The 16,152-nt window shown below is 42.0% G+C and overlaps 1 protein-coding gene across 1 annotated transcript in view; it reads left to right on the top strand.

Moving 5' to 3' along the window:
- STT3B (STT3 oligosaccharyltransferase complex catalytic subunit B) overlaps positions 1 to 16,152 on the top strand; it is a 125,037-nt gene that overhangs the window by 90,765 nt on the left and 18,120 nt on the right. The window contains exons 6-11 of the mRNA XM_073678032.1: positions 724 to 822; positions 2,207 to 2,353; positions 4,543 to 4,591; positions 5,491 to 5,645; positions 10,161 to 10,372; positions 14,681 to 14,868. Coding sequence (XP_073534133.1) covers positions 724 to 822; positions 2,207 to 2,353; positions 4,543 to 4,591; positions 5,491 to 5,645; positions 10,161 to 10,372; positions 14,681 to 14,868 — 850 coding nt within the window. The remainder of the gene's footprint in view (positions 1 to 723; positions 823 to 2,206; positions 2,354 to 4,542; positions 4,592 to 5,490; positions 5,646 to 10,160; positions 10,373 to 14,680; positions 14,869 to 16,152) is intronic.

The following is a 16,152-nucleotide window of genomic DNA, read 5'->3' on the forward strand; positions in this document are numbered from 1 at the left end:
GGAGGAATGAGGTGTATAGCGTGTATAATGCACGGAGGAATGAGGTGTATAGCGTGTATAATGCACGGAGGAATGAGGTGTATAGCGTGTATAATGCACGGAGGAATGAGGTGTATAGCGTGTATAATGCACGGAGGAATGAGGTGTATAGCGTGTATAATGCACGGAGGAATGAGGTGTATAGCGTGTATAATGCACGGAGGAATGAGATGACAGATGCTGCTCATAAAAAATCTATGGAGGGAGAGGAGAAACGATGAGCTATGGAAACGGATGTTCATCTGCAACTTCACCTGAAGTAGGCATTAAACGCTAAATTATTTTCTTTTATGTGTTCTGAACAGTGTCCCAGATTAGAAGAGGGTTGTCCACTAGGTTAATATGACACCAGACACCCCCAGTCAATGGCCGACTGTAAACAGTCTATGGACTCATGTCAGCCTGGTTAGTGGACGCTGCTGGGTGCTGCAGATCAGTTCCTAGTCATTTGAATAAGAACTGATCTGCCGCACTTGGGAGCGGTCACCAACCAGTCTGACCGATGTGTTCCAGTCTATAGACTGTCTGGGCTGCCAGCAGCTGAATAGTGGAGTGTTGTAAGAACACCACCAAGAATAGTCAGGAGTATTAGAGAACACCTTTTAATTGTATTTCATTCCTCTTGTGATAAATAAGAATTTTTTGAGAATGGCTTCTTATTCTTTTTTGTTTTTTCCTCTGTAGCATACAGCACCTTTTACATCGTGGGGTTAATATTATCCATGCAAATTCCCTTTGTTGGATTTCAACCCATCCGTACAAGCGAGCACATGGCAGCTGCAGGTAAGATCCTGGCATACAGTGGTGCGCGTGTTTGGATACTCAATACAAGCTGCGGTGACTGCATGTGGCTAGAATTTCATTTCTTACCTACCTTATTTTTTTTCTCTGCCACTTTCATGTATATTCATGAACACTTCTAGTCTCTTCGTATGTGTTAGTAACGTCTACATGCAGAACAGCTCGTTCTTTCTGATTGGGCTTGGCCATACACAATAGATGCCTTTTGTTGGTCAATCACTATATCTTTCTCCACGACCCCATAGAGATGCACTCTTTATTGTCCAGGGTATGTATGTTCTCTCTGCAAGGGGGAGGGGTGAACCTCAATGGGACCACTATCGGGAGCTAATTTATCCTGTCCACTAAAGGATGGGACACGTTGCAGTCCAGCTGTCCGATGCTTCTTTCACCAAACCTCGAAAAGGACTTATTGTTCAAATCAAATTTTGAGTTGAATTTATTTATTTTAATTCTTTTTTTTTGAAGGGGAGGAAGCGAGTAGGCTGATGGAATTCCCCCTCCCCCTCGCTTCCACCATATCACAATCTGCATTAAAAAATATGTAGAAATCGTTCAATTTTCACACTGTGCCTTTCATAGGCTTGACATTTCTGGAGTTTCAGGAAACAACACATGTCATAGCTGCAGTGGTCAGGTTCCGACCGTAGCTTTTGTATTGAAGCCTATAATGAGCGTGTGCAAAGGTTATTGTGTAGGCAGGGGGGCCGTGACCTCACCTATTGTAAATGGCGGATCTTGTGTAATCAGCTGTGTATAGAGGTTTTATCATTCATTGTAATCCTGCCTCTAGTAAGAAATGGCTGCAAACTCTTCCTGAAAGGTCAAAGTAGTGGTATAAAAAGCCCTAGTGGCCAATGTGAAAACGGCAGGATTACTACTTTTTATAAGGACTGTGATGTGAAAATAAATTAACCTTGCCAAAAATTGTAAAATTACATGTAATGCAAAAACCTGATAGAAACAATAGATAATTTTCTGATGCTAGCTCCCATTAAGTGCATGCATTTTTTTTAACTAATTGCATATTCGTATCTGTATTACTGTCTGCAATGTTGTAATTTTCAGCAGATTTTCTTTGTCATTGATCTGAGTGGGGAAAATCCACAATAAATCATGACTGTTCCACGGCAATATTTGACATGCTGAAGACTGAATGGTCATTGATTTAATTGACAACATTGCAGTAGGGAGAGGAAAATTGATATGGCTGTTATGGGCAGTACAGCTTGGTAAAATGACTAAACCAGGATGGTTTAAATAATTTATTTTTTAAATTGACCGTTCAATTTCAGGCATTAGGGTAATGTGTTGTATCCAGAATCCTGCTGAGATGCCATTAATGACTTGTCCTTGTCTGTTTCAGGGGTGTTTGCTCTGCTGCAGGCATATGCTTTACTACAGTACCTGCGAGACAAGCTGACGAAGCAGGAGTTTCAGACGCTCTTCTTTCTGGGAGTGTCTCTCGCTGCTGGAATCGTGTTCCTAACAGTTATCTACTTAACCTACACAGGTAGGCTGCACGCCGTGCCGAGTATAAGCCGTGTGCCGTATCTGAGATCTAGTAATGCTGGGAAAACACTCCTATCCTGGTCCTTCTCCTGACAAATCCTTTGTATAGGCTATGTATTATATAGGTATAATACAGATGGGATCGGTAGGATTTCTGGTACCATTTGTTTGGGACATAATTGTTAAATATATAGATTATCTATTTTTTCCTTTTCCACCTGACTTTTATCCTTAGACCACAACAACTATTTGATGGTTATCCCTTCTAAGATGCATCTGCCTGCATTACACTTTTTAAGAAGTTGTATAAAGTATATAAATTATCCCCCATTGATGGGCTGTGGGATAAGTTATTGATCGATTGGGTGTCTGACTGGCAGGGCAAATATACACCTCTCCGCTCCATTTACGGTCTACAGAACTGCCAGAGAAAGCTGAGCCCTGTACCCTGCCAACACTCGTATGCTCCACCTCCGCTCCATCCTGCAAAACCTCTTTCTCTAGATTGCCAGGGTTCCCAACAGTTGGACCCCCAGGGATCATGTGCTTATTCCCTATCCTATCAATTAGGATCAACTTGTATACTTGATGAACCCTTTAAATTGGGTAAGGTCTACAATCTCTCGCATTTCTGCTGATGTTATTACCCTGATCAAACTGTTATAAAAATGCTGTTTTTCCATTGTGGTGGTGGTTTTACGTAACAATATTGCAGAGATGAAAGACGGCAGCACTCACCGACTTCATTTATCTTTTATTCATCGCAATTAGAGCAACCTTCAGCTGGGGAGAGAGCTGTGGATAGTAAGGCATAGGAAGCACTCCACGGCCATCTCCTTAGCATTTCCAGCTCCTCTCCCCAGCTGACGGTTTGCCTAAATGGTGATATGAAGATAAATGAACTCTGAGCAGCACGGCTTTTCCTCACCGGACAATTGTTAATATTTCCAGAGTCTAAATTGTGCTCCACAGTGTTTATCTCCTGGAGAACTGTAGATGGAGATAGTTCTTTTTGAAAAAATCTCCCACTTAAATATTGCCTGTCTTATACTTCTGTTGGGACATGTTAGTTTTCCATTCTAAAATGTAAGCAATAACATAATTATTAAAAGCTGTCACTTGTTTCATGCTGCCCAAACCACATGCTTGGCTGTACAAAAGGCTTTTATTTAAGAGAAAATACAGTTTGACCAATCACACACCACTCCAGATGATAGACAGGTGTCTCCCACGTGTGTACATGGCAAAACACCTGTCAATCACCTGCAGTGGTGTGGGGAGAAGCCGGACGAAAGTGGCCACGGACTAGTTTTCTCTCCACCTATTTTCTTCTCCACCATGGCTGGATCTCCAAACTATATTTTCTCAAACACCGTAGTGTTTCAGAAAAAACATACCTGGTGGAATATTTCACAGACCGGCTCAGATTTATGCTACATGTGTTTTGGGCAGCATGATTCAGCTGACATCATTTTCTTTGCATAGCATATAGGCCAGGAAACCGTCTGGATGTTCACACAAATGTCACATTAACCCAACAGAGGCCAAAAGGACCATTTTTGATCTCTTTTGGGCCAGCATATGTCAGTGTTCCATAAAACGTGGTGTGAAAATGTGTTGTAGAGTGTGCTGTTCCAAAAAAAGGTATATAATGAAAAAAATAAACACTCTGCAGTATGGGCCACAGAAAATGCATGCCCCATGAAATGCCTAAACAGCTCTAGGGACCACTGGGTCAATGCTCGTGTGTAGGGAGACTTTTAGGCCAGGCAGGGCTCCTCTGGGGAAAATGTATCCTGTGGGCCACCACTGTAGGATTAAGTCCTAAGACCTTGCCACATAATGGCATATTTAGCCAAATGAGGGTCTATTCGAAAAGGAAGACTACCCCATTTGCAAACACTCATGCCTTTTGCGGGTCCTTTGCTGCACTGTCAGGTTTTTCTCATGCACACGCTAAAGGTAGATCATTCATGTTATAGCCTAAATTGAAAACCGTCCATACGGACACCTGCAGAAAATATCTGAGGGGCTAGATACAAGGTTATCGGCTTATTTCCAATCTTGGCGTAGGTTCTAACAGTTTATAATTGAGGTTTTTCTGTTTTGTTATTTTTCACATTTACATTTTTTTATTTCCCTTTTTTGCATTGTGTACTTTAGTTTAATATGTGGGATTTTATTTTCCAGGGTACATTGCTCCTTGGAGTGGACGATTTTATTCCCTTTGGGATACAGGGTAAGTTCAGCGGAAGAGTCTGAAAATGTATATTTCATTATTCAAACTGTTTGCCTAAAGGGGTTTTCTACTGAGAAATGCCGTATACTAATCAGTCAGGTCCGGTAAGACTGTAACGGAGCTGTACATTCAGGCATTAACATCAGGGACACTTTGCGATTCTGTAGAAGGATTTTTAACCGATTAGTTTCTTGGTAAATAGTTATGATCTCTCTGTATCTACAGAACATATTAGACCAATAATGAACACACAAAATGAAAAGTTAATGTTTCAGTATATGCGGTCTGGTCCGGATTCTGTGGCCAGCCTGCGATATATTGCATTACCGGTAGTTGGCTGGAGACCCTGCGTTTCCCTGGCTCTACAGCCGGGGAGGATCCGACATCTGGACAGTAAGCTGACCTGTAAAATGGCAAGGCACGTCCCTTGTTAGATGTGTATGGTATCCAAGCGTTTGGCAGGTGTTTTCTAAAACGTTTTTGGAATGAAATGGTAATCAGCGCTGTCTGTATACCTCACTGCGACATTACCGGCAGCTTAGTGCTTTACCAATGGCCAAACAGTTTAGTCTGTGTTTAGGAGGTCATTATTAACATCGGGTTCAGTGACTCCAGCGTTTGCTTCTTGGCAGCTATGTTCACATGGAGAAATGTGAATTACAAATTGATAGTTACACTGCTGGATCCGCTCATGTAATGATAATCTGCACCTTCAGTTCCTTGTGTAATGGGAAGAACCTTCTTACTGATAAGTAAATGTCAAACCACAAGTGCTCATGAGCCTGATGTTGTCCTCCTCTCTCCTATATGATCCATTTTAATCGTTATGACTATTCAAGCTGTCAATATTGATAACTGTTCTTGTGGTTTTTATTTTTTATTCTTTTTCCTCTTAATAGGTATGCCAAAATTCACATCCCCATCATCGCATCGGTATCAGAACATCAGCCAACGACTTGGGTCTCCTTCTTCTTTGACCTTCATATATTAGTCTGTACCTTTCCTGCAGGGCTTTGGTTCTGTATAAAGAATATCAATGATGAGCGAGTGTTTGGTAGGTACTACACACTACTTCTAGTTTTTGTGACTCCTGTCTCCTAGCATAGCCCTTTGCGCAGAGTCTCCTACAGCAGTTCATAGAGGTTATATACAGGTGCTTCTCACTATATTAGAATATCATCAAAAAGTTAATTTATTTCAGTTCTTGAATACAAAAAGTAAAACTCGTATATAGTCATTATAAACAGAGTGATCTATTTCAAGTGTTTATTTCTGTTAATGTTGATGATTATGCCTTACAGCCAATGAAAACACACAAACGTCATTATCTCAGTAAATTAGAATATTTTATAACACCAGCTTGAAAAATGTTTTTAAAATCCGAAATGTTGGCCTACTGAAATGTATGTTCAGTAAATGCACTCAATACTTGGTCGGGGCTCCTTTTGCATCAATTACTGCATCAATGCGGCAATGTGGCATGGAGGCGATCAGCCTGTGGCACTGCTGAGGTGTTATGGAAGCCCGGGTTACTTTGATAGCAGCCTTCAGCTCGTCTGCATTGTTGGATCTGGTGTCTCTCATCTTCCTCTTGACAATACCCCATAGATTCTCTATGGGGTTAAGGTCAGGCGAGCTTGCTGGCCAATCAAGCACAGTGATACTGTTGTTTGTAAACCAGGTATTGGTACTTTTGGCAGTGTGGACAGGTGCCAAGTCCTGCTGGAGAATGAAATTTCCATCTCCAAAAAGCTTGTCGGCAGAGGGAAGCATGAAGTGCTCTAAAATTTCCTGGTAGACGGCTGCGCTGACTTTGGTCTTGACACAGCGGACCCACACCAGCCGATGACATGGCTCCCCAAACCATCACTGATTGTGGAAACTTCACAATAGACCTCAAGCACCTTGGATTGTGGCCTCTCCACTCTTCCTCCAGACTCTGGGACCTTGATTTCCAAATGAAATCCAAAATTTACTTTCATCTGAAAACAACACCTCAGACCACTGAGCAACAATCCAGGTCTTTTTCTCCTTGGCCCAGGTAAGACGCTTCTGGCGTTGTCTATTGGTCTTGAGTGGCTTGACACAAGGAATGTGACACTTGTAGCCCATGTCCTAGATAAGTCTGTGTGTGGTGGCTCTTGAAGCAGTGACTCCAGCAGCAGTCCACTCCTTGTGAATCTCCCCCAAATTTTTGAATGGCCTTTTCTTAACAATCCTTTCAAGGCTGCAGTTAGCCCGGTTGCTTGTGCACCTTTTTCTACCACAGTTTTTCCTTCCACTCAACTTACCATTAACCCCTTTACAACCCATGCCGTATTAGTACGCACATGTGCCCGCAACAGCCGCGGGTGGAATCGCGATCCACCCGCGGCTGTTAACATGTTAAATGCCGCTGTCAATCTCCGACAGCGGCATTTAACGTGCGCTTCTGGGTTGCGCGTCATAAGCCCCGCCCATCGGCAACCCCGTCACTCACGTGATCGCGGGTCACCGATGGGTGGGCATGACAATCCAGGGTCTGCAGCAGACGCCTGTGGTTGTCATGATCTGGTCGCTATGAGCGCCACCTAGTGGTCGGCGCTCATAGCACAGGACCATTTCTGCTGCATACAGGGGATCTGCTGGTCCCCTGTATGTAGCAGAGCCGATCAGACAACTGCTGCTTCTAGTCTCCTATGGAGACAATTGAAGCATGCAGTAAGTGAAAAAAAAAAGTTTTTAAAAATATAAAAGTTTAAATCACCCCCCTTTCGCCCCATTCAAAATAAAATATATTAAAAAAAAACATACATAGACATATTTGGTATCGCCGCGTTCAGACTCGCCCCATCTATCAATATAAAAAAAGAATTAATCCGATCGGTAAACGGTGTAACGAGAAAAAAATTCTAAACGCCAGAATTATGTTTTTTGGTCGCCGCAACATTGCAATAAAATGCAATAACCGGGCGATCAAAACATCGGATCTACCCCAAAATGTTATCAATAAAGTCAGCCCGGTGCGCAAAAAATAAGCCCTCACCCAGCCCCAGATCACGAAAAATGGAGACGCTACAGGTCTCGGAAAATGGCGCTATTTTTTTTAAAAAAAAATTAACAAATTTTGGAATTTTTTTTCACCACTTAAATATAAAAGAACCTATACATGTTTGGTGTCTACGCACTCGTAATGACCTGGAGAATAAGAATGGCAGGTCAGTTTTAGCATACAGTGAACGTGGTAAAAAAAAAAAAAACAACTGTGGTATTGCACTTTTTTGCAATTTTACCGCATTTGGATATTTTTTCCCGTACACGATATGGTAAAACTAGTAATGGCGTTGAAAAGTACAACTTGTCCCGCAAAAAATAAGCCCTCACACGGCCATATTGTCCAAAAAAATAAAAACGCTATGGCTCTGGGAACAAGGGGAGCAAAAAACGAAAAAGCAAAAACGACAAAACCCAAGGTTGCGAAAGGGTTAGTATGCTTGGATACAGCACTCTGTGAACAGCCAGCTTCTTTAGCAATGACCTTTTGTGGCTTACCCTCCTTGTGGAGTGTGTCAATGACTGCCTTCTGGACATCTGTCAAGTCAGCAGTCTTCCCCATGATTGTGGAGCCTACTGAAACAGACTAAGGGACCTTTTTAAATGCTTAGGAAGCCTTTGCAGGTGGTTTTTTTTTGTCAATTACTCTAATTTACTGAGATAATGACTTTTGTGTTTTCATTGGCTGTAAGCCATAATCGCCAGCATTACCAGAAATAAACACTTGAAATAGATCACTCTGGTTGTAATTACTCTATATAATGAGTTTCACTTTTTGTATTGAGGAACTGAAATTATTTTTTTGATGATATTCTAATTTTGTGAGCTGCACCTGTAGCTCCTCAGCATAGAGCCAGACGGCTGCCATGCACTGACGTACCAGCTTTATAGACCTCGGTCTCTCTCAGTATGGACATTTTGCCCCTTAGAAGCAAACAACTTTCTCACCATGCTTCTGCATTAAGTCACATGCATAATTCCTCTTTAATTTCCAAGCAGCCCATGTATGGATGTTTTGTTATATTCCTCTTTGGAACCCGTAATCCTATCATTGACACAAGTCTGTGTAGAGATCCTCGTACTTTACACTGAAGGGACAATGGCACTGCAGCAATCAGCAGGGCCTTCCAGCTTCTGTCCGCCGTGCTTATAGAGTGCTTGATCTCCAAGTGAACCTGACGGTAATGGCGTTGAGATCGATGAGAATGTGATGCCCCGTCAGCTTAACTCATGACGATCTGCAAGTAGAGCCGAAGAGGCTGCAGATCCAAGGATAGACCCGGGGTCCGTGCACCAAGGAGTCTATAGATGCACAAACCATGTAACCATCTGTGATCTTATCAGAGAACAGTGTCCAGGACTTTTATGTCTGAGCTTTCATGTACTTAATATATTGCTGTTTCAGGTATGATTTACCACTCAATTAGTAATTTTCTAGCTTATGTATTTTTTTTTTTATCCAAAGCAGTGAATGTAATAAAATAACAAAACCATTTATAATTACCTGAAAATCTCCCATCACCACCACTCAAGGTGTCCTACCGGTTAATTGTGCTGTAGCGATATGTCGACTGTGTGTATGTGATTGCTGCAGCCAGTCACTGTAAGTGTGATGCCTGCATGTATGGCATGGGACCCTTCCAGACTGGTTTGTTGAACAAGTCAGACTCACATGGTCACTGCATGCAATCAGAGAGGATCACCATGTGTTTACTACAATTCTAGGAGCAGAGACCCTGATTCCAGCGCTTTGTCACTTACCAGGGCTTCTTGTAATCACAGTTTTATCTGCTACAGCTCTGCTTGTCCTCTCAGTGATGTGCGTTGTGTAACCTCTGAACAGGCCACCTGCACACAGCTTTCTGCCTACACTGTGCATAGCCAGAAAGCTGCCTTTCCTTGGGAGGCGAGGGGGACAATGCATAAGAATATTGAGGACTACTTGCAGGAGGCCATCACTGAGCGGACCAGCAGAGCAGCAGGAGATAAAATAGTGATTTATCTAAACTACAGCAGAAAGCTTAGGAAGTGAAACACTGCTGGAATTAGAGTCTCTGTCCCTGTATTCTGCTGCCCTCAGATGGGGAAACCAAAACCTGGCTCCAGTTTCTCCAGGACCACTGAACGGCTGCGCTGGAGCGGTGGGATATTTCCCAGCAAGTATAAGTTGCTTTGTCATGCTCCCTGCTTGGAGACCATTATTGTATAATCCAATGCAACCCTTTAATGCCAGCACTTAGTCTTCCTAATGGTTGCTGAGCAGGACCAGCATCTTCTGTGTAGTTCAGTATATATTCTCAAAGGCATGTGGACCCCTGCTCTGCTGGCCCCTGGTGCCAAGACCCCTTATGTGCCATTTGTGTATGTTGGAGATTTATACGGTTATTTCGCTCACGTAGCCCTGTAATATGGTTACAATTCAGAAGTTCTTACAGTCGGCGAGGGAGTCTCTTCTAGGCGGCGTGTCGTGCTGTGGCTGTTTATCCTGTTATTAGTGCCACAGTTTAAGATACCTTTTTTCCCCTTTTCTCCGCAGTTGCTCTGTATGCCATCAGTGCAGTATATTTTGCCGGTGTGATGGTCCGTTTGATGTTAACCTTGACTCCCGTGGTCTGCATGCTTTCTGCTATTGCTTTCTCCAATGTCTTTGAACATTATTTGGGTGATGACATGAAAAGAGAAAATCCGCCAATAGAAGACAGCAGTGACGAGGACGATAAAAGAAATTCAGGAAACCTTTATGATAAGGTAATTTGTTTGCCGCAGTTATATTCTTGTGAGAAATGTCTCCTTTGTTGTGCTCTCGTTTGTTTTAACCCCCTCTAGAGTTGATGTATTTTAGTCCTTAAAGGGGTGATCGAATGAAAACTATTTTATTATCTGTCCAAAGGATCGGTGATCTTTGGGTGTTCTTTATCTCCTTTACAAAATGGCCTGGCAGGCGGGCACCTTTCTGACACTCCATTAATTTCAGGGGTCAGGAGCCCTATAAGAACAGAATGGAGCAATGATCAGTTATGTACATTCAATTCTATAACAGGATAAAGAGCCCTGTTCTGATCGGTGTTCAGTCAGACCCCCATCAATCAGCATATGATCACCTACCCCATTGACAGGTGATAATTTTTTCCACTGGACAACAACCCCTTTAATAAATCAGTGGCCTCTATTGTCTAGGCCGTCCTCTCAACCACTGGTTCACTGACCACATTCATCATTCACCAGGTTTGTTCAGCTGCTGTTCTACGTGTCTGGCCACCTCTATGCTTTATTCACATTTACATTGGAGGCATGACATGTATGCATTACTATTAATTCTACCCAAACGATAAGACACCATGACTGAATCCAACAATAGACCATCCATTGTAAGACTGATCTGGAAGAGCCAAGCTAAAACCTTTATGATCCAAGCAAATACCTTGCTTATGTCCCCAAGCAATTAAATGATACCGCATCTAAGTAACCGTGATCGGAAGCGCTGTCATAAAGAACATTTAGCCGCTTTAACCTTCTCTTTAAAAATATTTAAAAGATGTAATTCTGCTGCAGACTTATCTGCTTTCCATTGATTCACGGCTTCCTTCCCGATAAGCATGGCTAGCTGTAATTGATGTGAAGTTGCAGGCAGTGTTTAATCTCTGCATTGTGTAACCACCACTATAAGAAGTAAGGTAATGAAGTGCAGACAATGGCAATTCGCGTTTTTTTCCTACTTTTAATTACTTGACAAAATAAAACTCCTTGGTTAGGCGGTGGATGCGGGGGAATAACAATTTTGATTATACAATTATCGTTTTGAATGTCAGATTATTTTCCATGCTGGTTGCCACTCAGCGGGTGAAAGCTAGATTGCCTGCTGCTGTGTAAGTGTTACATTCTGAGCCCTAGTCTGCGGAGAGGTCGCCTGGGTATAGCTGCCGCCGTCTGCAAGAGCAGCACCACATCCGAGGAGTTCAGCTTAACCCGTGTGATGCCAAGGCAAGAGCAGACGTAGTCGATCCGTGCCATGGGTTTGTGTTTATGGATGTTCCCCACTGGTTGATTAGAATACAAGCAGAATTAGCATTATGGTTCCCATTAAATTTTTTTATTTTTTTATATACACCACCATACAGTTTCAGATGACCCTTTCTTAGTGCTAAATTTTATGATGGCTGTGATATTCCTCATCATCTACCTCTATTGGTTGCGGGTGGAGCAGTTAAATGTTGCGTGCAATTACTGCACACCAGCGGGGGTGTTTTACGCGACAGTCTGCGCCTCCATAGCACAATCGTGGGGCATCAATGGGTTGTCATTATGGTCAGGGGTCTGCTGAAGATCCCTGTGGCTGACATGATACTCCTGTGAAAGCCAGCCTGTAGCTGGTGTCCATAGGAGATCGTGATTTTCACTATACTCAGCAGTACTGTGATATTGTTGTGTATAGTACAAGTGATCGGATGATAGCAGGTTAAGTCCCCTAAGGGGACTAACCTAATAGAAAATAAAAAATGTGAAATATGAATAAAAAAAGTTAAAATAACCCCCATTAAAAATAAGTCCGATCTATCAGAATATAAAATTCAATAACCCGACTAGAGCGCGTAATGAGAAAAAATTGAAACTCCAGAATTAATTTTTTTTTTGGCCGCTGCAACACTGCAAAAAAAATTAATAAATAAAAGGTGATGAAAAAATATATATACTCCAAAATGGTATCAGATTTGGTTGCAAAAAACAATCCCTCAGGAAGCTTCATTGACCAAAAATTGAAAATGTTTCAGGTCTTGGGAAATGGCGACATGAGCTATTTTTTTTTATTTTTTTATTTTTTGACTGCGAAAATAAAAAAATATATATATCTGTGTTTGGTATCGCCGTATTCATACAGACCTGAAGAATCACGTTTACCATATATTGAACATTAAAAAAAAAAAAAAAGTGGAATTGCACTTTTTGTTTATTCGCATTTTCGTCGCACTTGAAATTTTTTTCCCGCTTTCCAATACATCACGTGATAAATTGAATGGTGCTACTCAAAAGTACAGCTTGTCCTTCAAATAACAAGCCCTCATATGGCTAAGTGGATAGAAAAGCAAAAAAAGTTATGGCTCTTGGAAGGAAAGGAAAAAAACGCAAAACTGAAAATAGCCATGTGAGGAAGGTGTTAAAAAGAAATGTTCTATTCTGGCATCAAAGATGGTATCAAATGAGTGGTGTGTGAGCATTTACAATTCTTCTGAAGTCCCAAAGAGGTTTATGTTACTGACCTTCAAATCAATGGTTCATTTCTGAGTGATATGTCTGCAAACCAGGGATTTTTCAGTCCCCCCTACCTTTTAGTGATCCAGGTTCACTGTATTCCCTTAGTGTGACATTCTGACCTTTATCTGTGAAATATTGGATTATTTTTTTTGTGCTGCATTTTACCATCTGAGTGTAAAGCTGGCCATACAGGTCAGATATCGGCTGAAAGCTTATTTGGCCGATATATTTATATATGCAACACATGCACTTAGAATCTGTCAGCAGGTTTTTGCTACCTCATGTGAGAGCAGCATAATGTAGGCAAAGAGACCCTGAATCCAAAGATGTATTACTCAGGTTACTGGGTGCAGCCGTTCTCACATAATCAGAGCTTTTAGATGTAGAATGCAGCAGAACTGAGGAAGCTAACCCCGCCCACACCAGGCTCTCAGTGTACATATTCTATAGACAGTGTGGCAGAGTCAGCATTTTTGGGGGAAAGTCCAGAAATAAAAAATTTGAACCACTAGAACTGCCATTTTTTAAGCTGTTTTCATACGGATTAAACAATTTTTATATTTTGATTGGAGTTTTACAGATGCTGCAATATCAAACATTTTTTTTTTATTTCTATTTTATAGGGGAATAAGTGGAGTGCTTCGACTATTTTTTTAAGCCTTTTCTTTAGAGAGCTTGAAACTGTGATTGCTTAACCTATATACTGCAATACCATTGTATTTCAGTATATAGCAAAAACCATGGTCTTCTGTGAAGCCAAGCCTGTAGCTGAGCTTCACAGGAGTAACCCCCTTGTTCACATCAGCCTGCAGCAGTCTGTACTTCTGTTTTGGCCGTGAACAAGGTCATGTGACCAAAACATTGGCCCAGTGCACACAGACTTTTCTGATGATTTATGAAATAAACGTCTAAAATTGCATCTTGTATTGGAGTGCCTGGTTTCCTCGCCATCTACAACATAATTACCCTAGAGCATCAACCCTTATAGCTGCAGTGTGCCTACCTTACTCTACTGTAAGAGTACCACCCTGCCAGCAATGTAGGTCTGTGGAAAGCCCTCATTTTCCGTGGCTACCCATTAACACCCCACGACCATGTTGGCGCAGCAGTGATCAAAGCTAATGCCAGTTGCTGTTAAAGGTGGATACTGGCTGTTAAACACAGCCGGCCCTTGCCCTGTGTGGAAGCGGGTTCAGCTGCTGAGCCTGCACCATACACCATAAAACGTACAGTGTTGGTAGAGGGGTTGAATATCTCATTATAGTTCAGTAGTGTTGGAGTCAGTCTATTGCTGCTAACGTCCATATGTACCTAAAGAAGTAAAAGTCTAATATTGGGCTAACGAGAAAATTGTAGAATTATTGGAATGAAAATAAAGATAATTTGACAAACTATTTCAACAATAGGTAATTCTCTTTTGTGACACATTTCCTTTAAGAAAATGATTGTGGTGTATGCCGCTGGGTGCTCTCTAAGGTCACCTTATAATGGTGAATATATGTATTTTACCTTATTGCAAACTATATATTTTTCTTGTATAATCAAAAAAACTCCATTATTAGAGGCAATCGGCCTTTAGACACAGTCAAAGCTGTAATTTGTGCAATTTATCGGGGCTTTCAGAGTGAATTAGAGCTCAGCATTGTCCCAGTCAATCAGATGTAAACAGTTGTGACCTGAAAAGACATTGACGTGTTTCACTGGTAATTACTGGCTCTTCAGAGGCACTTCCATCATGGCAGCTTGTCAGTTGGCATAGTTACTACCAGGACCTCTGCTGCTAATTCTGTATGTGTCTCTGTTCAGGCTGGAAAAGTGAGAAAACACGTATCTGAGCAGGAGAAGACCGAAGAAGGCCTGGGTCCTAACATAAAGAGCGTGGTCACCATGTTGATGCTGATGTTGTTGATGATGTTTGCTGTACATTGTACTTGGGTAACCAGCAATGCCTACTCCAGTCCCAGCGTGGTGCTGGCCTCATACAACCATGATGGGTAAGACCCTGAAGCCTGATGTGTTTTCTGATCACAGTTGCATGAGTCAAGGGGGCTTTTTAGTTCCTTTATACTTCTTCATCCTAATCTACTTGAGTTCCTAAAACTGGGACCCACCCTTTGAGAAGGGGTTTTCATATCCCCCCCCCCCCCCTTTTCACTCACATTGTTACAGTTCTTATACATTGATGCAAGGCTCCAGGGCATTGGGTATGTAGTTGAAGGAACCCTTTCCATGTCTCTGCCGCCCACTATACCAGAATGAGGATTAAAGGGGTATTCCCATCTCCAAAATCCCTATCCCAATATGTAGTAGTAGTAGCAGTAGCAGTAGCAGCAGCAGCAGTAGTAGCAGTAGCAGCAGCAGCAGTAGTAGCAAATACCTCCAATTAGAAATGTAGTATAGTATTTTTCATTCGCTATGTCACTTACCTCATGTGCAGGCAGTACAGGACCTTAGGTATCCATGGTTACGACTACTAGCAGCTAGCTTACCAACTGTCACTTTATCAGTGGATGTAACCATGGATACCTAAGGTCCTGCAATGCCTGCACATGAGGAAAGAGACATAGCGAATCAAAAATACTATACTACATTGCTAATTGTAGGTATTTGCTAATATTATTATTACACCTACTACATATTGGGATAGGATTTTGGAGATGGGAATACCCCTTTAATTTTCTTCCTGTGTGAATGTGTTGGCAGTGAGTACCGAGTCTGTTTGGTTTCAATCTTAAAGGAATTGATTGGTCTTATGATATTAACGATCTATCCTAAAAGAGAATAACAGCTGATCAGCAGTAGCCGGCAGATGCCTCTACACATTGAACGGAGCTGTGCAGTGCAGGTTCAGTCTAGATGTATATTCCACCGCCAGAGCCTGTAACGGCTGATCAGTGAGTTTGTCGGATGTTGGACCTTCACTGATCAGACCTTCACTGATCAGATGTTAGGTCATCAGTATCATTTGACTGGACAAGAACTTTTAATCTGGTGTGTACCTAGGATTGTTCACCAAGTTTGTGCCTGCTAATAGCCCAAATACCATTATCCTCATCAAAGGGGGTGTTTCCTTTCAATTTAGATTCTCCACCGGCTGCAGTTTGCTATATAAAAAAAAAAAATCTCAATTCCCATTGTCTGGCATTGGATACGGCGCTGACGTTGTGTTGACAGCTCTGTAGCCAATCCGTGAGTGTAACCTTTCCATCTACATGATAACGCCCCTCTGAGCTCATTGATTGGCTGCCATATTGTTAAGGTGACTCCATTGCTGCAGC

This window comes from Phyllobates terribilis, unplaced genomic scaffold (assembly GCF_046119375.1).
Source record: "Phyllobates terribilis strain yellow unplaced genomic scaffold, ASM4611937v1 Scaffold_4__5_contigs__length_816908805, whole genome shotgun sequence".
Taxonomy (NCBI): Eukaryota; Metazoa; Chordata; class Amphibia; order Anura; family Dendrobatidae; genus Phyllobates; species Phyllobates terribilis.